The sequence below is a fragment of the Dama dama genome, chromosome 15 (assembly GCF_033118175.1).
Source record: "Dama dama isolate Ldn47 chromosome 15, ASM3311817v1, whole genome shotgun sequence".
Lineage (NCBI taxonomy): Eukaryota > Metazoa > Chordata > Mammalia > Artiodactyla > Cervidae > Dama > Dama dama.
The window spans coordinates 61,361,339-61,386,885 of record NC_083695.1 but is presented as its reverse complement, the minus strand read 5'-3'; the positions used below and the strand labels follow the sequence as shown (position 1 = coordinate 61,386,885).

General features: G+C 41.7%; 1 protein-coding gene across 1 annotated transcript in view; it reads left to right on the top strand.

Annotated features, from left to right (window-relative positions):
- Window positions 1–25,547, top strand: part of MYOF (myoferlin) — a 171,826-nt gene that overhangs the window by 94,609 nt on the left and 51,670 nt on the right. Inside the window, exons 20-27 of the mRNA XM_061162197.1 lie at window positions 8,925–9,102; window positions 10,259–10,383; window positions 12,587–12,693; window positions 15,333–15,525; window positions 17,040–17,195; window positions 19,869–20,000; window positions 21,891–22,054; window positions 24,557–24,671. Of these exons, the coding sequence (XP_061018180.1) occupies window positions 8,925–9,102; window positions 10,259–10,383; window positions 12,587–12,693; window positions 15,333–15,525; window positions 17,040–17,195; window positions 19,869–20,000; window positions 21,891–22,054; window positions 24,557–24,671 (1,170 nt within the window). The remainder of the gene's footprint in view (window positions 1–8,924; window positions 9,103–10,258; window positions 10,384–12,586; window positions 12,694–15,332; window positions 15,526–17,039; window positions 17,196–19,868; window positions 20,001–21,890; window positions 22,055–24,556; window positions 24,672–25,547) is intronic.

The window sequence follows — 25,547 nt, the reverse complement described above, 5'->3', positions numbered from 1 at the left end:
CATGGGGTCGCTAAGTTGGACAGGACTGAGCAACTTCACTTTCCCTTTTCACTTTCATGCATTGGAGAAGGAAATGGCAACCCACTCCAGTGTTCTTGCCTGGAGAATCCCAGGGACGGGGGAGCCTGGCGGGCTGCCATCTATGGGGTCGCACAGAGTCGGACATGACTGAAGCGACTTAGCGGCAGCAGCAGCACTCAGTGGTGTCCAGCTCTTTGTGACCCCATGGATTATAGCCCACCAGGCTCCTCTGTCCATGGTATTCTCCAGGAAAGAATACTGGGTGGGTTGCCATTTCCTTCTCCAGGGGATCTTTCTGACTCAGGGATCAAACCTGGGCCTCCTGCATTGCAGGTAGATTCTTTACTGTCTGAGCTACCAGGGAAGCCCTGAAATAATATAATATATATTTGTCTCTGGTTCCTGACACAGAACCCCTAAAAACTTTGTGATTTCCTAAGTGATTAGAGCACTTTTGAGCATCTTTTGTTCTCATATTTGGTCTTTGATTCTGGTTCCTGACATAGAGTTCCTAAATCCCTTGGCTTTCCCAGGTGATAAAGTCTTTTGTTCTAATGAGGTGACTTGATGGGCTCCTGAGTGGGGACTGCTCACCAAGCCATCATTAGTAGCTTGGAACTTTCAGCCCGACCCCCTCCACATCCTTCAGAGAGGGGCTAGAAATTGGGTTAATCATTGATCATGCCTACAGTATGAAGCCTCCATAAAATCCCCAGAGTACAGGGTTTGGGGAGCTAATGGTTTGATGAACTCATGGAAGTGCTAGGGGAGTGGTATGTTCAAAGAGAGCTCCTTCCCACAAACCTTGCCCTGTGCATCTCTTCCATCTTGATGTACCTCTGCATCCTTTATCGTATCCTTTTGTATTAACTCATATACAGTAAGTGGGCTTCCCTGGTGGCTGAGATGGGAAAAAATCCACCTGTAATGCAGAAGACCTGGGTTTGATCCTTGGGTTGGGAAGATCCCCTGGAGGGGGGCATGGCAACCCACTCCAGTGTTCTTGCCTGGAGAATCCCCATGGACAGAGGAGCCTGGCAGGCTACATTCCATGGGGTCACAAAGAGTCGGACATGACTGAGTGACAAAGCACACAGCACATATACAGTAAGTAAACTATTTTCCTGAGTTTTGTGAGCTGCTCCAGAAAATTAATCTAACCCAAAGAGGGGATTATGGGACCCTCCAATTTGTAGTTGATAGGTCAAAAGCACAGAGGAAGTGGACAGGGCAGTGTTGTGGGACTGAGCCTTTTAACCTGTGGGATCTGATACTGTCTCCAAGTGGAGAGTGTCAGGATTGAGCTAAACTTTAGGATACCCAGCTAGAGTTGGGCTTCCCAGGTGGCTCTAGTGATAAAGAAGCCGTCTACCAATACAGGAGATGTAAGAGTTGTGGGTTCGATCCCTGGGTCAGGAAGATCACCTGGAGGAGGGCATGGCAACCCACTCCTGTATTCTTGCTTGGAGAATCCCATGGACAGAGCAGCCTGGTGGGCTATAGTACATAGGATTGCAAAGAGTCGGACATGACTGAAGTGATTTAGTGCAGAGCATGCACATCTGCCATCAGAAGTATTAACTGTGTGATTGTAGTGTGAGAGCAAAGGAGACACACAGGAGGAAGAGAGAGTTTTTCCTATTCAGTTGCCAAAATCCCAGTTTCCCAACTTTCTACAGCAGAAGCTGATGTGGTGCTCTAGATGGGCTTGGTCAAGAGACCCTACAAAGATATGTAGGAGGATGTAGCCTGGATGCTTTCCTAAGCAATCAGGCAGGTGAGCAGATGGTCTGGGCACCCCTCATGGAGTCTGACTTGCACAGTGGCCCAGGAATCTTGCTCACAGTGAGAACCTGCTCTGTTAGGAGTTGTGATGGCCAGAAACCCCAGTTATTGTCTTAGAGCTCAGACCCTCCAGGGTGAGGATCCTAATCAGGGTTCTGTAGGTGACTGTGAGTTCTGCACAGGAAAATCCAGAGAGAGCTAATGGAATCCTGGCCATGAGAGATGTGCAGGGCAGAGCCAGCTGGACCAGAGTTGGTGTCCCCACCTCTTTGCAACACCTCTGCACATAACTTCTCTCTTCTCTGCAGCAATGAGTTGTTGTTGTTCAGTTATATCCGACTCTTCATGACCCCGTGGACTGCAGCACAACAGGCTTCCCTGTCCTTCACTATCTCCTGGAGTTTGTGCAAACTCATGTCCATTGAGTCAATGGTGCCATCCAACCATCTCCTCCTCTGTCATCCCCTTCTCCTCATGCATTCAGTCTTTCTTAGGTATTAAGATCTTTTCCAATGAGTCAGTTTTTTGCATCAGGTGGCCAAAATATTGGAGCTTCAGCATCAGTCCTTCCAGTGAATATTTAGGATTGATTTCCTTTAGGGTTGAGTTGACTGGTTTGATCTCCTTACAGTCCAAGGGACTCTCAAGAGTCCTCCAACACCAAAATTTGAAAGCATCAATTCTTCAGTGCTCAGCCTTCTTTATGGTCCAAATCTCACATCCATACATGACAACTGGAAAAACCATAGCTTTGACTATATGGACCTTTGTTGGCAAAGTGATGTCTCTGCTTTTTAATATGCTGTTTAGGTTTGTCATAGCTTTTCTTCCAAGGTGCAAGTGTCTTTTTTATTTTATGGCCGCAGTCACCATCCACAATGGTTTTGGAGCCTAAGAAAATAAATTCTATCACTGTTTACATTTTTTCCCCATCTGTTTAAGCTAGAGCAGTAACAGGTGGCTCCAGCTTAAATACTGATCGTTCTTTCTGGGCCCAGACCTAGGCCCCAAATTATGCTTCATATTTTTGTTCCTTCCCTTCTCTGATAGGATCCTAGATGGTTTACAAAGAACAAGTCATGCTGTATATATATATAAGGTCTGACTAATACAAATAACTTCCTACTTTTAATTTTCATGCAATTTAAACCAAACCTAGAATTTCCACAGCACTTTAGAACCATAGATTGTTCAGGGGACTTAGTTGTAGGTATTTAAGGAAACTCCTGACAAGTGACAAAAGTCTTCCAATCCCCTCTCTACCAAAGTGAAAGTGGACTAAGGTAGAGACGTTTTTAAAGCATAAGCTCCAGAAGATGGGGCCCAGCTATAAGTATATTTTAAAGCTCTTCAGGTGTCTTTCAATATGTAGCTAAGGTTGCAAACCAATGATTTAGAAAGGCTTTCAGAAAAGTTTGAGACTCAGAGGGGTTTCTAATGAAATAGTTTGGAATGTTTCAGTTATACCATGTCAAAAATTTCTTTAACCAAAATGGAGGTTTTGTAATAGTGGGATGTCCCAAGGGTTTTTTGTTTTGTCTTTTTGAAGTATAGTTGATTTATAATGTTGTCTAATTACCTATGTACAGCAAAGTGATTCATTTATACATATATTTATATACATTCTTTTTAAAAATATTATTTTCCATTATGGTTTATCATAGGATACTGAATGTAATTCTCTGTGCTATACCGTAAGACATACATTTACGCTGTTGATCCAGTCCATGTATAATAGCTTACATCTGCTAACCTCCCCCTTCCACCCCATTCCTCCCCCAACCCTCTCTCACTTGGTAACCACAAGTGTATTCTCTATGTCTGTGAGTCTGTTTATGTTTTGTAGATAGGTTCATTTGTGTCATATTTTATATTCCACATATAAGTGACATTATATAATATTTGTTTTTCTCTTTCTGACTTACTTCACTCTATGACAGTCTGTAGGTCCATCCACATCTCTACAAATGACCCAATTTCATTCCTTTTCGTGGCTGAGTAGTATTCCATTGTACATGTATACCACATTTACCTTATCCATTCCTCTGTTGATGGAAATTTAGGTTGTTTCCATGTCTTGACTATTGTGAATAGTGCTGCTATGAACATAGGGGTGCATGTATCTTTTTTAATTTGGGTTTTTTCTAGATATATGCCCAAGACTGGGATTGCGGATTCACATGGTAACTCTATTTTTAATTTTATAAGGATCCTCCATACTGTTTTCCATAGTGGCTGTACCAACTTAGATTCCCACAAGCAATGGAAGGGGGTCCGTTTCTCCACATCCTCTTCAGAATTTGTTATCTGTAGAGTTTTTATTGATGGCCACTCTGACTAGTGTGAGGTGGTACCTCATGGCAGTTTTGATTTGCATTTCTCTAATAATTAGTGATGGTGAGCATCTTTTCATGTTCTCGTTGGTCGGTTGTGTTTCTTTTTTTCTTCCATTTTTATTTCTTCTTTGGAGAAATGTCTAGGTCTTCTGCCCATTTTTCTATTGGGTTGTTTACTGTAGTCATGTTGTATGATATGTCTGTATATTTTGGAAATCAAACCCTTATTGATTGCATCATTTGCAGATATTTTCTCCCATTCTATAGCTTATCTTTTTGTTTTTCTGTTTTTATGGTTTCTTTTGCTGTGCAAAAGCTTTTGAGTTTGACTAGGTCCCATTTGTTTATTTTTGTTGCCTTGGGAGACTGAAGGCATTTATAAGAAAACACTGGTATGATTTATGTCAGAGAATGTTTTGCCTGTGATCTTTTCTAGTTTTATAGTGTTATGTCTTATGTTTAAATCTTTACACCATTTTAAGTTTATTTTTGTGTATGATGAGAGGGTGTGTTCCAGCTTTATCAATTTACATGCAGCTGTCCAGCTTTCCCAGCACCAACACTTGCTGAAGAGACTTTCTCCCATTGTTGGCACATTCCCCTCCTGATTCCTTTCTTACTTTCTTCTATTTTCCCCTTTTTTCCTTTGTCCTACCTGGTTACATGGGGATTTTCTTGCCCTTTCAGAGGTCTGAGATCTTCTGCCAGCATTCAGTAGATACTCTGTTGGAATTGTTCTACATGTAAATGCATTTTTGATATATCTGTGGGAGGTGAGCGTCATGGCCTACTATGCCATCTTGATCAGTCTACCCAAGTTTCTTTAAGACAGCAAACTGCAGTCACTGTCAGATGTTTTTAAAATGGTACTCCAGAAGTGTAAAATAGAATTACCATCTGCTGTGCTGTGCTGAAGTCGTTCAGTCATGTCCAACTCTGTGACCCCATGGAGTGTAGCCTGCCAGGCTCCTCTGTCCATGGGGATTCTCCAGGCAAGGATACTGGAGTCGGTTGCCATACCCTCCTCCAGGGGATCTTTCCGATTCAGGGATCAAACCCAGGTCTCCCACATTGCAGGCATATTCTTTACCAGCTGAACCACTAGGGAAGCCCAGGAATACTGGAGTGGGTAGCCTCTCCCTTTTCCAGGGGATATTCCTGAGCCAGGAATTGAACCAGGGTCTCCTGCAATTCAGGTGGATTCTTTACCAGCTGATCTGCCAGGGAAGTCCATATGACCCAGCAATTCACTGCCGGGTATATACTCAAAAGAATCAAAAGCAGGAGCTCAAGTGGATATTTGTATAGCAAATGGATAGCCGCATTATTCACAGTAGCCAAAAGGTGGAAGCATCTATGAATTCATAAATTTATGAATGAATGAACAAAATGTGGTATATACACACTATTAATTAATCAAGGAGGCTAGGACTTCCCTTATAACTTGGTCCATAAAGAATCTTCCTGCAATGTAAGAGATCCGGGTTCGATTCCTGGGTCAGGAAGATCCCCTGGAGAAGGAAACAGCAACCCACTCCAGTATCCTTGCCTGGAGAGTCCCATGGACAGAGGAGCCTGGCAGGCTATAGCCCATGGGGTCGCAAGAGTTGGACACGGCTTAGCGACTAAACCACCACCAAACAAGGAGGCCATGAGACAGAGGTGGCTCTGATGTCTTGGCGACCTACATTAGGCAAACCAAAACTGAGGCTTGGCAATATCTCGAGATTAAGGAATCAAAGGACAATGAACCAGAAATATCCAAGTGGGCTTTCCCAAATAATGCAACCACTTAAACTATCTCCAATCAAATAATCTCCTTGTCTTCCTTCTGCCTTTGCGCTGTAGAAGGTTTTTCCCTCAATCTTGTCCTGGAGTGCCAATAAGCAATTCCGGTTTTTGTTGCCAATTCCAATGGATGTTTGCTCACTTAAACACTTAAGTTTTTTAATATGTCTCAACTTATCATTCAACAATACAATGAAGTATTATTCAGCCTTAAAAAGGAAGGAAATTCTGATACATGTTACACCACAGCTAAACCTTGAGGACATTATGCTAAGTGAAATAAACCAGTCACGAAAGGAAAAATACTGTTTGATTCCACTTATGTGAAGTACTCCAGAGTTGTTAAGCTACAGAGACAGAAAGTAGGTAGAAATGGGAAATTAATGTCGAAAGGATACAGAGTTTGTTTTGTAAGATGAAAAAGTTCTTGTGGATGGATGGTGATAATGGTAGCACAACAATGTGAATATACTCAATGCCATCAAACTGTGCACTTAAAAATAGCTAAGATGTTGAATTACATTATGTGTGTTTTACCATAATATTTTTTTTTAAGTTTTAAAAATAGTTGGTTAAGTACTTCTGCAAATGAATTTCTGCATGCTTGCATCATACGAGGCAGAAGACCCACCCATGACGGTGATTAATTTTACAGAATTAAGGTCATGCATGGTGTGGATGAATAACAAGGGAAGGAAAATCAGTTAATAAATATCCTTCAGGCATGAAATAATTTTTATTAGCTTTTAAGAAGTGAAAGTTGTCACTATTTTGCTACTTAGGTGGTGGTACACAAATTGGTAGAGAAGTAACTAATAGGGGAAAAAGCACAACAAAAAAGTCACCATTTGTCAAAGTAAGATAGCTATGTGACCTCCAAAACTCAAAGGACTACAGAACTGGGAGGTCCAAAAAAAAAAAGAGAGAAACAAAAAAGAACTGGGAGGTCCTTCTTTTGAGGTTTTTGAACAAAACTTGCTATGTTGAGAAATTTGTCAAGCAATTTGAATATTATCATTTATAGGCCCCATAGATTTGCCAGTGGAGCACACAGCCAGTGTGGTTACTCTATAGTAAACACATGTTCTCATCTCCAAGCTGAGCAAGTATATAGAGACTGAGTTCCAGTAAGGACCCAGAACAGACTCTAGATGTGGACAAAATTAAATGCAGAAAGCTCAAGACATAATGAAGCACAGCAACTTAAACCATTTCATGTCTCTCCTTGACTGAAAAAAAAAAAGTGTCTGAAGATCAGTGGTAATATGATCCATAAAGAAGGAGAGATGCTATCTGAGCAAGGATTTAGGGCAGGATGGGGATTCAAGAGACTGTATGTGCCCTAATGAAGGAAGGCCTGAAGGGCTCATGGTCATTTCTGCTAGGCTGATAGATACTCCATGTGGTCATTGATGGCTCTATGTTCAACTCCCTCACACACACATACACTAAGCCAGTAATAAAACAAGCAACAAATAAATAACAAATGTTGGCAAGGATGCAGAGAAAAGGGAAACCTCATGTAATGTTGGTAGAAATGTAAATTGGCACAATTACTGTGGAAAATAGCATGGCGCTTCCTCCAAAAATTAGAACTGCCATAGGATCTGGCTTCCTTAGCCGTGCAAAAGTTCATAAGTTTGGTTAGGTTTCATTTGTTTACTTTTGCTTTTATTTCTATTGTCTTGGGAGATTGACTTGAAGAAAACATTGCTGGGATTTATGTCAGAGGATGTTTTGCATATGTTCTCTTCTAGGAGTTTTATGATGTCATGTCTTATACATATAAACCTTTAGGCCGTTTTCAGTTTATGGTGTGAAGGTGTATTCTAACTTCATTGATGTGAATGCTTTCCAGCATGTGACTGTCCAGCTTTCCCAATACCACTTGCTGAAGAGACTGACAGTAAAAATCTTATCATTTATGACTACAGAATACCTAACAATTCAAATTATTAGAAATGTGTAAGTTAGATAGCAATGTTAGCCATAATCTCTCTACCTTCCCCAACATAACTATAGTTAACAACTTGATTTCTATTCTTTATTTGCATATTCTTTGTATATGATGATATTAAAATATATACTTATTGGGTTCACTTAAAAATATACCTTTTTCCCCATGTTTGCGCATATGTATCTACCTAAGTCTTTTTATGAACTTTTGCTCCATTGTATGGATGTTGATAGCTCAGTTTGTAAAAAAGCCACCTGCAATGCAGGAGACTCTGGTTCAGTTCCTGGGTCAGGAAGATCCGCTGGAGAAGGTATAGGCTACCCAGTCTAGTATTCGTGGGCTTCCCTCATGGCTCAGCTGGTAAAGAATCCACCTGCAATGCAGGAGACCTGAGTTCCGTCCCTGGGTTGGGAAGATCCTCTGGAGAAGGAAAAGGCTACCAATTCCAGTATTCTGGCCTGGAGAATTCCATGGACTCTATAGTCCGTGGGGTCACAAAGAGTCAGACACGACTGAGCAACGTTCACTTTCTTTCATGGATGTAACATAATTTGCTTAACCAGTGGCCTGTTGTTAAACACTTGTATTGTTTTCATTTTTTTTTTTTCTCTATTTCAATCAACTCTCAAAGAACATCCTGGTATTTCTATCTTTGCCCACTGTGTGAGAAGGAGGGGAACTGCTACATCCAAGAACATTCTCTCCTGTCATTTGTTACTTATGCTTAGTCACTCAGTCGTGTCTGACTCTTCTGCGACCCCATGGACTATAACCTCCCAGGCTCCTCTATCTATGGGATACTCCAGACAGGAATACTGAAATGGGCTGCCATGCCTTCCTCCAAAGGATCTTCCCAACTCAGGGACTGAACCCAAGTCTCTTGCATTGGCAGGTGGATTCTTTACCATTGAGCCACCATCCCCTGGCATTTAACTCAGCACTAATTATCAGGGTTAGAATCATATCAGCTAGAGTTTCAGGTGTAAGTAAGAGCAAAAGGAGTTTCTCTGAGCCTTGTGTCTGCTGGTGCTTTGCAGAAATATCAGCGAAGGCGGAAGTACAGCCTGTCTGCTGTGTTCCATTCAGCCACCATGTTGCAAGACATTGGCGAGGCCATTCAGTTTGAAGTCAGCATCGGGAACTACGGCAACAAGTTTGACACGACTTGTAAGCCTTTGGCATCAACCACTCAGTATAGCCGTGCTGTATTTGATGGTAAGACTGACGCTGGCTGTCTCTCCTGCACCTGTTTACAGTGGGCGCACCACAGGATGAGAAACACGCAGTGCATTCCCTCTCTGGCAGGTGTAGTGAAATGCGTGGCACATGCGTATGTGGAAATGTAGAATGGGGAAGAGAGGTGGCTGGAGTTTAGACACAGACCCTTTCCCAGGGGCTGAATCTCAAGGCTTCTCCCATGCCCAATTTTGACACTGGCTCTATTTTGTAAAGCCATAAGATGGCAGCTAGCTGAACAATGAGCCTCCCCCAAAACAGCTCCTGTCCCTGCCCGCCTCTGCCCTGCCCGGCCCCAAACTGCTTTTAGTTTGAGCAGTTGAAGTGGATGGAAAATCAACTTCTGGTCATCACTCTCTTTCTCCCCAGCACTATGACCTTAGCACATCACTTCATTCTATCCCTCATCTTCTCTAGAGTTGCCATGAGGATTAGATAGCTATATTCAAACAAAGATGGATGGAAAATAGTCCCTGCTTTTATAGAACTTAGATTCTAGAGTATAAAATAAATCACAATAGAAGTCAGAGTATGAGAATGCCCTAATAAAGATGTGGACAAATGGTTGGAGAGCACAGAGAAGGGAGCGAGAAATTCTGATCCAGTGTCTCAACAGCATTGCCACAGTTTTTAGCTAATTTTTATGCAAGTAGTGTTAAGCTATAAAATGTGGGCTAATCTTTATAAGGCTCTGAGCAATACCAAATTCCATGTATCCAACTTAAGGTTTTCAAAAAACAGAAAATTCTTTTTTCTTGTCCCATTCCAAAAAAATATTTGCTTAGGAAAACTTTTCAGGGACAAACACATATAATCTAATCCCTTATGCTGTTTTCTGCTACCCTGTTTTGTAATTATCAGCGATGCTAACATGCATGGTCCCAAATCATCAAAAGATCCTGAGATCATTGTGCTAGGTTTACGAGGGCCTTTTAGAGAGTTTTTTCAAAGCAGGCTGCATGAAGACGAACTTTTTATTTATCCCTCAGTTGCTCAATTAAATAAAATGAAAGAATCAGACTACTCCAAACTACATCTTTCAGGCCTATGATTAACCAAGCAGTCCAGTTTGTATAGCTCTTCAATAAACGTGTTAAGTGTCCAGTGTTCACTGACCCTCAATATTCGACACCAGGAAACTACTATCACTACTTGCCTTGGGCCCGCACGAAGCCAGTTGTTACACTGACTTCCTACTGGGAGGATATTAGTCATCGCCTGGATGCTGTGAACACGCTCCTAGTCATGGCAGAAAGGCTGGTGAGTTTATCTTTTCTACATTTCCTTTTTACCAAACAGGGTGAATTATGTATCAGTTAGAATGCAGGTTAGAATGCAGTTAGGCTACTGAGGTGGTATCTGAGTTACCACAAGACCTCAGAATATAATGGTAAGCAAGATGAACACTATTTCCTTAGTAACAGTTGAGGTAGGTAATCTAAGGCTGGTATGGAAGTTCAGCGGTATTGGGGGACCCAGGTTCTTGCCCCCCCACCTTGCTGCTCTGCTATTACTATGGCATTGTCATTGTTTGCAAGGGAGAAGCAGCTCACCACTACACCGCCCCTTCAGTCCGAAGGAAGGGGAAAAGAAGGGAAGAAGATGACACAGGCTCTCCCCTTCAAGGGAAAGACCCAGAAGTCACACACTTGATTTCTACTCATTTCCCACTGGCCAGAATCCAGTCATACAACCACATCTTACTGCAAGAGAGTTGGGAAATGCAGTCTCAGGCCTGTGCAGGCATATGCCCAGGTGCAAGTTCACTTACTGTGGAAAAGAGAGGGTGGATGTTGAAGTAGAAGGACTACTCACACTTTCTTCCATAATTTCTATGTGGAATGTGGTGTGGAGAATGGTTCATTCCAGTAGAAATATCCCAACCCTTAGAGCTTTGCTGTCAAAGCAGTAAAAATCTCTACTGTGGAACAAGTGGTTTCAGAGGACTTTCTTGTTGGAGGTGGGAGAGTTCCCTCTGATGGGAACTTGCATAGATGTGACATCTGTGGTTATCCATCTGGTTGATGTTAATGAGAGGAGGAAAACATGGTTGGGATATTTCTAGTAAAGTCAAAGATACTAAGTTATTTCTGTCAGGTACTGATAAAATCCATCTGGTATTAATGTTTTGATTTCCAAATTATATGAATATTAATTTTTCTAAGATGTTCCAACCTCTGTCAGCATTGTACCGTGATGCGGAGGGGTCCTGGAATATACTTGAGCTAAGACTCCATGGCAAAATCTGAAAATGTTGTTTTATGCTTCAAAGACAATATTGAAGAGAACTGTACATTTAACTTAGGCATAATTGTCCACATAACAAAGTTACAATTGATACACAGTGTGGTTGTGGTGTTAATTTCCAAGTTTCCATCTCAAGGAACTTGGTGGGAACTGGTCACACCTCTATTCTAATTATGTTTTGGGTATTTCCAGCTTTTTTCATCTTCAGTCTTTTCATGGCTCTCTTCACTGTCCTAATTCCGTAACAATCTGGACAGGACAGTGGATTTCCATGATCAGACTTTTGGGGACTATGGTGGGCCCTCCCTCAACCTCTCTGCTGGTAGATGCTCAACATGACACAATAATACGTTCTGGGTTTATCTTATACTTTCTGTGGCCCAACTCTGGAACCACAATTTCTCTAAGGAGCCCTGGTTCCTTTTAGTGGGAGAGGAATGTAAAGAATAGTATCTGGCAGGGTACTGGAGTGTTCAGTACTCCTGAGATGTCTTTGCTTCTAGGCCTTCTCAGCAGACAAACCCACATGTATACACACACGTATTGTGTGTATACATATGCATATTTTATATCTCTCAGTATACTGAGTGCACCGAGTTTATAAGGATGACTTCAATTCCATTTTATTGATAATATTATGGGGTTTATTCTAGTCTTCCCTCTTTCTGTATTTATAGCTCCCTTCTCCAGCTTCCATTATCCTCAATGTATTTACTCATTTGTTTAGTTCTCCATAGGTTAAGTACTGGGAAAAACAGATCTAATTAGAGTTTGATATACTTATGGTTCTTTCCTTCCTTCAAACTGAGGGAATCATTGTGCTCAAAAGTTACTTGGGCTAATTCAGTGTATCATGTTATTCATCTGACATATAGTTAGGTTCACTTGTTCCTGTTTTACAGTCCATTGTAGGGTTCCTTCCCCCATCCTTGTTGGTTTTTCTTTTATTTACTTTCTGAATATATAAAATTTGATTCATTTCAAAGGTCAAGTTATAGGAAAAGGTTGTCTTATTACTTTATATATCAGTGTTGGTTTCATTTTGGAGAAAAACAGAGTTAATCTGTGGGGAACATTTTAAATGTAAAGGAAAAAAAAAAGACCTTTCATTTTTCTGTTAAATCTTTTTGTGTATTTTTCTTGAAAATAAAAGTTAAACCTTTGTCGGGTATAGTGCACAATTACCAATTCTTTCTCCCCTCTCCATATTCTTCAGCAATCAAACATAGACGCTCTAAAAGCAGGGATACAAGGTAAAATTCCTTCAAACCAATTGGCAAAAATGTGGCAGAAGCTCCTCGAGGAAGTTATAGAAGACACAAGGTACAGTGATCGTACTTGTGCTCTAGAATCCCCAGCTGTGCTCCCCTCTCTTAAACTGTAAGACCAGAAGAGTCTCTAGAATTTTCTAGTGTTTGCCAGAAAAATAATCTGACTCAGCCAAGTTTCTCAAAAGGGAAGAGTCTGTGAGTCACCAGCAGGAAGAGCTCGCTTTCTGCTGGTGCCAATTGTAAAGCAGCGGAGGGGAGGCTGAGGCCCCCCTCCGGGAAGTCGTCCCGGTGCGGCCTCGGGTGAAGGGCTGGGCAGGCGGGAAGGCTGGTCTGCCTGGCCTCCGCCTCCAGGCATCCCTGGTGTGCCCACCACCCCAGGAAAGGTGACTCTGGCTCCCACGGAGGATGGGATCTGATGGTGGGGCACTGATTTTACCATTTAGAACAGCGTTCCTAATTCATAAACACATTTTCAGAAACAGCAGTTTTACTTTACTATCAGATGCTGAATGAGTCCTCTGGCCAAGCCTTCCCTAGGTGAAGCTGGAGAAACTTTATGACTTGGGGAAACTGTTCAGATCTCTGGGCATTTGGAAATCAAAGGAGGAAGTGATCATTCTGAACTCATTTTAAATGTTGGCCAATAAAGCAGTGGTCAGGGAAGTCCCCAAAGAAAAGCACATTGAGTATTTCAGAACTTACACTAGCAAGAACCAGGGCTGTCCACCGCCCCCCCCCCGCCCCGCGCCCCGCGCCCCGCCCCACTCCTTGCCTCTGAGCGAACGCCTGAACACTGTCTCCCAGTCTCCTTGTGCCCTCTAGTGGTTTGGCTAGGTAATTCTGATGCAGCTGAGATGGCTCAGCCGGTAAAGCGTCCGCCTACAATGCGGGAGACCCCGGTGCAGTCCCTGGGTCGCGAAGATCTCCTGGAGAAGGAAATGGCAACCCACTCCAGTATTCTTGCCTGGAAAATTCCATGGACAGAGGAGCCTGGTAGGCTACAGTCCATGCGGTTGCAAAGAGTAGGACATGACTGAGCGACTCACTTTCTTTTGAGATTAAAGCGCAGGTGGAAGCTTGTTTAAATGCAGAGAATTTATATTTGGGTCCTAAGAGGTCATCTCTTTCAATCTTATTTTGTCTACAAAAGAGACCCAAGAAACAGAAGCCCAAGGAGATGAAGTGACTCATCTGAGGCCCGGAGTTTGGTTTATTAACTTATTTTCCTACTATGTGTTTCCCACTGCCATATCTATTTGTTGAACATCTTGTATGTAGCCTTTGAGCTAAAGCTTCCATCTATATTTTGCCTCAAAGAATCATTTCAGGGACTTAACCCTTCTAATGTATTGCCATAATTACCAGTGAAGCCAAACGATAACATTTGGTAATACCTTTCATGTAGAAAATGCCTATGAATTTCAAGGCATTGAGCATTGAGCAAGGAATTTGAGCAAAACACAAAAATATTTATTTATACTTTTTTTGAAGAATCAAATTGAAAGAATCAAAAAATCAAGATACGTTTTAATTTTAGGAAATTTATGTTTAGGGAAGTCAGCTAGGATGTCCTTAAGAATCTGGGTGAAATTCTAACCAATAAAAGTTCTAGGTAGAGACAGTGAGAGTAGAATTTCCTGAAACAGGTGACAACTTCACTTTGGCCCCATCAGCAGCTCTGGTGAGAGGGAGGCCCTGGCAGAAAAAGGTTAATTCTGGCTCCAGCTCAGCTGTTCTAGTGGGAGCTTGACCTATACAAGGGATTCTTGCCTTTTTAGGAGGCAATGGGCCCCTTTGATTATCTGATGAGATGACAGTGATGGTGGCAATATCATTTAGACTGTGTGTGTGCATGCACTGTCAGTCATGTCCAACTCTTTGAAACGCCACAGACTGTAGCCCACCAGGCTTCTCTGTCTATGGAATTCTCCTCGCAAGAATACTGGAGTGGGTTGCATACGCTGCAGTAGATGTTGCTCTAAAGACTCGCCATATATTAACTTACTTACTTCTCACCACAACTCTAAAGGTAGATATTATTTTCTCACACTTGAGGCTAGGAAAACAAAAGATTCAGTAACTGGTCAACATCACAGAAGTAGTAAATGATGGAGTCAGGACTTGTACCCAGATATTCTTCTCTAAAGCCTCTGGTTTTCATCATGATGCCATCTTTATCATGATGTCACACTGCATCCCAACCCAGACAGACACTTTTCTTTATAAGTTTCAGGGAGTCACAGTCCTCCAGAGGCCCCCCGCAGACTGCCTAGGGGTGCATGGGCCCTGGGTTAAGAAGTCTGCTAAATCATCTCCAAATGTCCCTTCCTTCTTCATTTTGTGGGTCTGTACAGTGATCATAGGAAGCAAAAGAAGGGAAGGCCAGTTCTTCCCAGCTGTTGCTTCTGTTTCCATCTCCTTCCCAGTGATTCCACAGGCCTTGGGTCAAACCCAAGGAATGGCTTTGGAATTTTCATCCCCCTGCGTGCCCACGAGAGTTAGGAGAGTCTGTCTGGCAGGCCTGCTCTGCCAAAGCCACGTACATTCACCTTCAGCTTTAACATGGTCACTCTTTAGAGTCTGTTAGGAAATTGGTGTGGTTTGCAAGACTGAAACCAATTGTAAATGAATTTGATAGTTCTGAAAACGAATAAGCCATTCTGCATATTCTGTTTTGTTTTCCCTTTTTAGATACACGTTGCCTCTCACAGAAGGAAAACCTAATGTCACAGTTCTTGATACTCAGATCCGAAAGTTGCGATCCAGAGCTCTCTCTCAGATACATGAGGCAGCTGTGAGGATGCAGTCTGAGGTCCCAGAGGTCAAATCCACCTTGGTGGAAATCGAGGACTGGCTCGATAAATTAATGCAGCTGACTGAGGAGGTAGGGCTTTTAAACTTCATCTGATATGGAAGCAGGATTCTGCAGAATGGCACCAGGGGTAGAGATGGTGTCGAGAAAATCTAGTACATTATCTTAGACATTGAGCAGACCTGATGGATGATGAAATCAAGCAGTTATTGGACTGAAATGCTAATGGATAAACATCACTGAGGTCGGGATAGAAGAATTTTGAGTTGGTTGTCCTGGAAAGGTCTTCATAATGGACATGCTGTCATTGGCATGGTACAATCAGAGAAGATTTCAATTAGAGTGATACAGTAGCAGATCTGTGTACTACCTTTGGTTGGGATCGAGAAAAGACCTGGCTTTGAATCCTGGATCTACCATGCGTAACTTTGGGCAAGGGTATTCAATCTCCCTAAGCCTCAGTTTTCCCACAGATTAAATGAAGAGAATTTCCCTGGTGGTTTAGTGGTTAAGAATCCACCTGCCAAGGGGACACGGGATCGATCCCTGGTCCAGGAAGATGCCACATGCTTCAGAGCACCTGAGCCCATACTCCACAGCTCCTGAGCCTGAGTGCCACAACCACTGAAGCCCATGCACTCTAGAGGCCAGGCTCCCCAATAGCACGATAAGAGAAGCCACCTCAGTGAGCAGACCATGCACCACCACAAAGAGTAGCCCCGACTCGCCCCAACTAGAGAAAAGTCTGCACGTGGCAATCAGCGCAATCAAAAATAAAAGAAAGACATATTTAAAATAAATAAGTAAATGGGGAGAAAAGTAGTACTCAGTTCCCATCACCGCTTAATGAAGTTAAAGAAGATGAAGAGTGAAAAGGCCTTAGCCCAGCATGGGGCACACAGTGAGTGCTGGAGTAATGTTGGCTGCCACTGACCTCTGTGGGTTGGAAGAGCAAGGGAATAGGAGACCCCTCCCTACTGACCTTCACAGATGGGGAGGTGGAGGGCAAGTTGTCATGCATTTGTGAGTAGAGGTACATTTGAAAAACACATGTGATGACAGGACATTTTTATTTTTCACTTTCTAGGCTTTGTTCCTTTCAGAGTTTTTTATGGTGAACTTTTATCAGCTTTAAAATCAGAAAAAGGTTTTATTTATTTTTTTTTTTAAAAGAGGTTTTAAATAACTAAGTTAATATTGCACATTTAGAAAATGTCGGATTGTGAGATAGAGATGCTCTGTCCATGCCCTGTGAAATAGATGAAATCTGTAACCCCTTGACTGCTGTGGACGTCTTTCTTCAAATGATGGGAGAGATAAAAGGGGGTATTTCACACAGTTTCTCTGTCGAAAGGGCCTTTGGCAAGTGAAGGCCCTCTGCTTCCCTCTGTTTCCTTTGGCCAATCACAAGCCAAAAACCTGTGGTCTCCGAAGACATGAGCCTCAGAAGAAATTTTGGCAGCACCCTAACCACATTGTTTCTTTGATAAGTGGAGCCCTGAGGGTTCAGCCTGCAGGCGCAGGTGTGTTTCTACATTTAGACTAACTCTAGCTTTGCTTCCTGTTCCATCCCCTTCTGTGACCAGCCCCAGAACAGCATGCCTGACATCATCATCTGGATGATCCGGGGAGAGAAAAGACTGGCCTACGCACGCATTCCCGCACATCAGGTTTTATACTCCACCAGCGGCGGGAATGCGTCTGGAAAGTACTGTGGGAAAACCCAGACCATCTTTCTGAAGGTATGGCCTCCTCACTGTGTAACGTGAAGTACTTGAGTGCAAACCCCATGTTCCCAGGAAGGGCTGTTTTATAATTTGCCAGCCATTGAATGGTTAGGACGATCCTGATCCATTTCAGCCTCTTCTGGTCCTTCCTCTAGGGTGGTAATTACCAGAGTGGCCTGAGGTCTGCTGGCTTCAATCAAGGACACTTCTGTAGAGGTCTTTGTGACACTAATATTAATATGGCATTGTGAATGCTTTGCTTTCTAGTATGAATTTTCCACCTCTAATGTCTCATGTGAGGCAATGCTACTCTTGCCTTCCCTACTAGTGAGTGTTTGGAAAGCAGAAAAAAACAAAGGTAATATAGGTAGTCCATGCAATCTATGCTCTAATCAAATGGGTCCTCAAATTGAAAAAACTTTAAGAATTACTACTTTAGGGTTGGGGTTCTGAACATATTTGGAGACATGGACTCCTTTAAGAGTCTGATGAAAGCTATTGGCCCTGTCTTCCAAAATAACACATATCTCAGATGCCTCCAACATTCTGCATATGATTCAGGGGCTTTGTAGAACCCATCAATTCATCCCAGGACCCTAGATTAAGAACTTCCCTTGTGTGCATAAGAAGAACCACAGGAGATTGGGGATGGAAACAAAGAGATCCAAATAGTTGCCAGATACAAGTTTGACATCCCTCTCCCTTCCAAACTCCTCCTGAGTTCCTTAGAATATCAGGAACGGGGGGAAAATCAAGAGGGAGAAAAGCAGTCACGGGAGAATGTTCCATTAAAACAGGGAGATATCTGCTAAACTTTTAATAAATGCACTCTTTGCTCTTTAATCAAGAGGGTGAAAATAGAACCAAGGTGATTATCTTCTTTCAAGTGTCTCTTGGTGGAATAAATTTTACTTAAGATAGAACCACAATTATAATTGACCTCAGCACTGCATGGAAGCAAACTGATTAACAAATAAAACTTCACAGCGGGTGGGAGAGGAGGCAGAATGGTATTCTCTGTATTGGGTTTTAGAACTCAGTGGATAAACAGCAAAATGCTTTTAAGAGAATGTTGTATATATGTATTGATTTTGTTAATACTCATTATCCAGTTTAGGTAGTCATTTAAGTCAGTGTTTTTTGTTGTTGTTGTTGGTCTTGAGACCTCTCTTCACTCTCAAAAAAAAAAAAAAAAAAAATCACTGGAGACCTCAAACAGCATTTGTGTACATGGTTCTATCTATCAGTATTTACTGTAATAGAAATTAAAACTGACATTAAAAAGTATTTAAGATAGCTATAATAAATCCATTATACGTTAACAAACTATATATTTTTATAAAATATAGCTATTTCCTTTTAAAAATCAGAATACTGAGTGATATTGTTTTGTACTTTTGCAAACCTGGCCTCACAGAAATATAACTGAATTCTCAAAATTGCTTCTACATTTAGTCTGATGCTCTGAGTTGCTTGGTTGAAGTGTATGAAAAGAATCTGACCTCACATATTGTATGTAGTTGGAAAAGGGTGGAGTATTTGAATAACTTTTACAGATAATTGTGGGTACTTATCTTGGATACAACACCAAACTCAAATAGTAGCTTTTAAAAGATTAATTGCAATGTGGAATCTGAAACCATATCAGTGAACTTTTCATTCTCTGCTACATTAAAATCCATTGGTCTACCTTGTACTTTGAATGGCTGTTTTACCATGCCTGATTTTTGTAACATAAAGCTTTCATCATTTGGAAAATATTCGTTCACTGAGTTAGGCAAATCTTCCTAATGTTGACATGTTTCATCATACAATAAAAAGTCACATTAATATCACTTATAATAAAAGCTCTTAGGTATTGGGACACTATCAGGTTCACCCACTGAGGCAGAAACAAACTTTCCAAAATTCTAATTGTTAACTTGAAACCTTGAATTTTATCACTGGCGACAAAATACAGTCACTTATTGTCCTTGAAATGACAAGCTCACTTGTTTATGTTCAAGAAAACATCTGTCCCATATCCAAGTATGAATAACCATGTTGGGCAGCCAATTGCTGTTTCAGAAATAAAAGATATTCCATTTAAAAAAAGTCTAGTTCAGTTCACAGCTCGATTGCATCAGAATCTTTTCTCAAAACATATACAAATACACAGCAGAATTTCATCATACAAAATATTAAAAAGACATGTATTTGGGTATCATGATTTAGGATTAGCCATTTTTACTGCTTTATCAAAGGAATTCATTAGTGAAACTGGCATTTTGTTTTTTTCCACTGGGAGTGATGAAGAAAACTATTACTACCAGTGCTGTTTGGTGTTGCTGCCTTGATTCCCACTACAGAGCTTGGAGTCTTACCCATGCTTGCTTTTTTTTTTTTTTTTTTTTACCATCAGTGCAAATGTCAATACAGTGAAAAAAACAAGTAGCATCCTAGTACTATTAGGAAAATAATTTTGACCTCATGAGCCTCCTGGAAAGATCTCAGGGGCACCCAGGTGTTCCTGATTTAGTTATTATTTTGATCTTTGTAGAAGGGTCATTTGGAAATATTTTAGCTGCACAAACAAAATTAGACTGTTGAAAACAATGATTAGATGTTCAGTCTACTTTTGTTTTCAGCTGAATATCACAGTTTGTGCTGTGCCTGGCATAATGGCTCATGTTATTATACATCTCACAGTATCCACAAGAAAAGAACAACGGACCAAAGGTGCCTGTGGAGTTGCGTGTGAACATCTGGTTGGGTTTAAGTGCTGTTGAGAAGAAGTTCAATAGCTTTGCAGAAGGAACATTCACCGTCTTTGCTGAAATGGTACATCATTATCTTTTCCTTTTTGGGGGGGAGCACCTTATGTTTCAATTCAGATGTCAAATCAACCACCAGCATAATCACTAACTAAAATTCCATCCAACAGCCCTTCACTAAGGGGGTTGGGAATGATTGACTGGAGGTCTTTGTTGGGACACCCCCAGTGTGATCCACACACAAGCACTCCAGGAGTGAAGAATGTTTGAGAGGTGCCAACCTTGAGACACCTGCTTGGGGTCTGGAGTGGTTGTTTTCTGCCACATAATCTTTAAAACATAGAAGACTCATTCCTCAGAGGGGTTTGCCCAGGGGCAAAGAAAATGCTGCCTGAATACTTTTAAAACAGTAAGAAATAATTTGTAAATCCTTCACTGGTTTAAAAATCCACTTAGTTTATCCAAAGTCTCATTAGAGTTAAACCCTTGAAAACAATTTTTACAAACTGTTACATCTAAAAGTGGAGTTAGTTGTATTTCTTTTATTCAAAGTGCTTATTGATATAAATGTGTTAGATATAGTCAGTGGATGTCTTCTGACAATTTTAAGATGAGTTCCATTCTTTTACAGATGGGCCTTCATGCTCAAATAATTGAGGAGAAGACTATCTTCATTCTAGCTAAATCGTAATTGTGTTTCTGCTATCCTATACCTGACTGCTGGTTCAGGATTGTAGCTCTGATCTTCTTGCTGGGCAAGAAAACCCACGGCATCTTTTAGTTTTGCTTTTCTTTACCTGGCACATAGTAGGATCCTGAAAATGAAAGTGAAAGTCGCTCAGTCATGTCCAACTCTGTGACCCCATGGACTATGCAGTCCATGGAATTCTCCAGGCCAGGATAGTGGAGTGGGTAGCCTTTCTCTTCTCCAGGGGATCTTCCCAACCCAGAGATCGAACCCAGGTTTCCTGCATTGCAGGCAGACTCTTTACCAGCTAGCCACAAGAGAAGCCCAAGAATACTGGAATGGGTAGCCTATCCCTTCTCCAGAGGATCTTCCCGACCCAGGAATCGAACCAGGTCCCTCACCAGGCCCCTATTCAAATGTCTTCCATCCTCCTTTAGCTAAAAAGTCCCCAGCTACTTATATAAATCATGTTCTCAGTAAGCTCATCAGCAGACAAATGGAGATGTCAGCTTGCACCCAGAGACTCTCAACACTGGCAAATCTCAACCCTCTATATGGTTTACATAGTGCAAAACCGACCAGATTATAGATTTATAAATTCTAACTTAGAAAGGAATGCTCTATAAACCTGGGTCTGCCATTGCCACAAAACCTGCTTCCAGAAAGGTCTTGGCCTACTCACCATACTCAAGAAGTAATGACGGCTCAGAGCTTTTTGACCACATAGAGGCTGGGTACTAAAGGACCTTCATGTTTCAGATGGGTCCTTTGTGCTGCCTAGAAAATGTACCATTAATCCTAATATTGTTTCTGTGGGGAAATGTGCCCCATGTTCTAGGCAGCCAACTTATAAATAAACTTTTAGAAGACTACATGTTCATAAATTGAGGACTTTTGTAGATATCTAAAAGATTAGGTTCAGAGAACTATTTGGAGCCATTCAAAATAATGGTGGAAACAACTAGCATGATATATCAATGTTTACAAAGCACTTTCACAATCATTTGTACGTTTGAACTTCAGAATAATCCTATGAGAAAGGGAGTATTATCCTCAGTTTACAGATGAGAACACTGAGTCTTAGAAAGATGAATGATTTACCCAAGGTTGCATAATCAGTAATAGTCCAACTTAGGTCCATACCTTCTGAATATAAAGCTTTTTCACTTTTCCTCATTGTTTAGCCTAAGTCCTAGATGGACCTGAAAATTTATGTGTTGGCTTTATTTCTTGCTCACTGATTATGTTTCTCCAATTTCTTTTTAATAGTATGAAAATCAAGCCCTCATGTTTGGAAAATGGGGCACTTCCGGATTAGTGGGTCGTCATAAATTTTCCGATGTCACAGGAAAAATAAAACTCAAGAGGGAATTCTTTTTGCCTCCAAAAGGCTGGGAATGGGAAGGAGACTGGATAGTTGATCCTGAAAGAAGGTAAGTTTTCCATTTTCTGAGAAAAAAGGATGGTAAATGAGGTCTTTCCTGAGAAACTGCTAAATGAATCTTCTCCATCATCATTCTTGATCAAATTTATATAACACTCGCTGAGCAGAAGTAAGTCCACAGAAACTCATAGAAGCTTGAATGATGTCATCAATGTTTCATAATAAAACAAAAAGTATTAAAAAGCACTTGGTACCAACATAACTGAGAACGTATTACATGTGAATGTGTCAAGCAATGTGTCATTTTTAAAAAAAATCTGGATTGCAATCCTACAAAAATCATGAAGAGCCTGAGATTTTTTATCTTCCTTGGAAGCTATCTAGGTCACCTGCCACAATTTCGTGGATGTTGGCAGGAGACTTTAGACTCCCAAAGCAGAGAGAAAAGACTCACTGCAAAGAGCAGTACCAGAGTATCAATATTTGCTCTCATTCTCTGAGCCCCAATTCCTAGAGGGCGACAAAAAAGGGCCAGTTGACACTTGTTCATGAAGAGGATTGTGTAACAGGAATCCTGAGCTCAGGGCACCCGAATTATTTATAATGTCTAGTAAGCATGCTGCCACTTTGCTCTGGAGAGAAACACTGTGTCTTTTGAGGTTGTTCCTCATATAAACATCTTGAAAAGATAGTTTGTAACAAAAGTTGTGGAGCCTATGTTTAGAAATGTAAGACACACACAAAGAATGATCTCCCAACAAAAAGTTCCCAACAAAAAAACAGTGTTATTTCCACTTTAAAGATGAAACAGATATGGAGAGACTTGGTCACTTGTCCAAAGGCATACAAACTGTGGCTGAGTGATATAGACAGGGCTGGAAGCCAAGTCTAGCCTGGGTGCCAAAAGCAGTTCTAAACCAACATGCTGGAAGGTCTGCAGAAAATAGATGGCCCACTTTAAATGGATGAGTTGTATGGTATATGAGTTACATCTCAAAGGCTATTATTCAAAAGAAAGAAACACTAGAGGGGGCAAGTATGTGTCCCCTGGAGTCTGGAGGAAACCAAAGGGTGGATTCTGAGTGTTGCCAAAAGCTTTGGAGCCAGAACACCCTCTTCTTTCCACCTCAGGACAGCGTACTTACTTTTGGAGGAAACAAGCTTGTGAAGTTGGTGTTGAAGACCTCAAGCTAGAGTTTGTTCTTTCTGTTCACACTTGCTTCCTATAAGCACACAGGATTAGGGAAGGAGGGAAAGACGTGTGCTGGGTCTTGTCTGTTATGTATTTGTGTACAATTACTTTTAACCCATGACGGGCTTCCCTTGTGGCTCAGCTGGTAAAGAGTCTTCCTGCAATGTGGGAGACCTGGGTTCGAACCCTGGGTTGGGAAGATCTCTTGGAGAAGAGAAAGGCTACCCACTCCAGTATTCTGGCCTGGAGAATTCCATGAACTGTATAGTCCATGGGGTCGCAAAGAGTCAGACATGACTGAGGGCCTTCCACTTTCACTTTTAACTTAAGATGGCCTTTTTAAGGTAGAATTGGGGTTGCTGGTGAGAAGAAAGGAAATGGGATTTGAATTAGAAGGAAGGAAGGAAGGTTAGTGAGAACTGGAAAAGGCCAGGGGAACTGGAACTGGAAAAGCTCAACATCAGAGCCTGTCAGAGATGGATGTGACCCCAGAAGCAGCAGTCAGAGAAGCGATGGAGAAGCCCAACTTATACAAAGGATGGGAACTTTTTGTTTTCTGATTTCCCTCCAGCACTTGATTCTAGGGGAGGATATAGCAGGGAAATGATGTAGAGACAGTAAAAGGAAAAAAGAAACCTCAGTTGAGCAGATACCTGGCAGAAAACTTAAGCCAAAGTTGGAATCTCTGCACTTTCCTCTGTGGGTTGTTCCAAATCCAGGAGGAAAGTTGGCATGACAGGGAGGCAATATAGATTTCTCAACTGGCCAAATAGACTATAGAGTCTAAAATGACCTGGTTTGGCTGCCATTCCTACCAAGGAACGATCCAGAAAATGTAAACCCCTCCCTTCAGTTTGTGTTACCTAGACCAAGCAAACCCGGGGTGAAAGGTTTCCACACTTGGCCCATGAGACCGTCTCCATTCCATTTTTAAAACAGGAGGAAAGAGGGAAGATGACTCTGTTCTTTTGAACTGTTAGCCAAGAGTCAGGCTGAGAAAAAGCTGAAGGGCCCTGACCTGACCCAGAAACGGAAGCCAGGTCCCTAGAAGAAGCTGCCCACAATGGCAGTTTTCCCAGTCCCCACCCTAATTACTGAGCAGGAGCAACGCTGCTAATTTGAGACGTTCTCTGTAATTTAGGTCTCCTTGTTCCAGCCGCCCTTCTTCAAAGGAATGTCAAAAGCTATTAGTACAAAAAGGAGTTTGCAGTGGGGAACCCAATAGGGTAAGGGTAGGGAAGGAACAGGGGGCCACCCCAGGAGTGTAGATATTTTCCGGCCATTGGAAATAGCTGGGGTGGTCAGTGACCACCTTTGGTAAGGTTTCTCCTTTGGTAACACGAGCCTCTTCCCCCACAGCTTGCTGACCGAGGCGGATGCGGGTCACACAGAGTTCACAGATGAAGTGTACCAGAATGAGAGTCGCTACCCCGGGGGCGAGTGGAAACCGGCGGAGGACACCTACACGGATGCGGTGAGAGCGCCTCTCCCGGGTCAGCTCCAAGAAACCATCCCCAGGCACAAGGCGGGGCTCCCCGGCTCTTCTGCCCCATCTCATGCTCCGAACAGTCTTTCCTTTATAACTTACGCCTCCAAAGCACATCCATAATTATTTCCTATAGAAAATACATGGAGCCTATTTTAACTAGGTATTGGGACACCGAGACCTGGGTTTGATCCCTGGGTTGGGAAGATTCCCTGGAGAAGGGAAAGTCTACCCACTCCAGTATTCTGGCCTGGAGAATTCCATGGACTGTATAGTCAATGGGGTCACAAAGAGTCAGATATGACTGAGCGACTTTCACTTTCAAAGTCTGGGTTGTGCAGTTTTTGTTTTTTTTTTTTTTACTATATTATGTAACTAGCTTTTAAAATCATAAATCAAATTTTCATGTCTTTAGAATAGTCAAACAGCATAAAAGGAAATGAAAAGTAATTATTCTCCCTGATCCATATCCCCTGCTCTGAGATAACCATTGAACCACTGATGGCAGTTTTCTGTTCCTATACAATAACTTCTTTTTTTACCTACCTGAATAGAATTGTGTCACAGGCACAGTTCCACAACTTGTATTTTTCAGATAATGTATCTTGGACATCTTGAGTTTTTTAAAAAATTTCTTTAGAATGTTTGATTATATGCACCCCTCTATAATTTAACTGACCCTCTCTTTGACAGTTAGGTGTTTTTTTTTTTTTTTTTATAGTCTTTGGTTTTTATAAGTAACGTGACAATGAACATCCTTCTACATACATTCTTATTTACTTTGGAAAGTTTGCCTGTAGAAGAGGTCCCTGGCTTGGTCAAGGTTTCAGTGCATATAAAATTTTGACAAATATTGGCAAATCA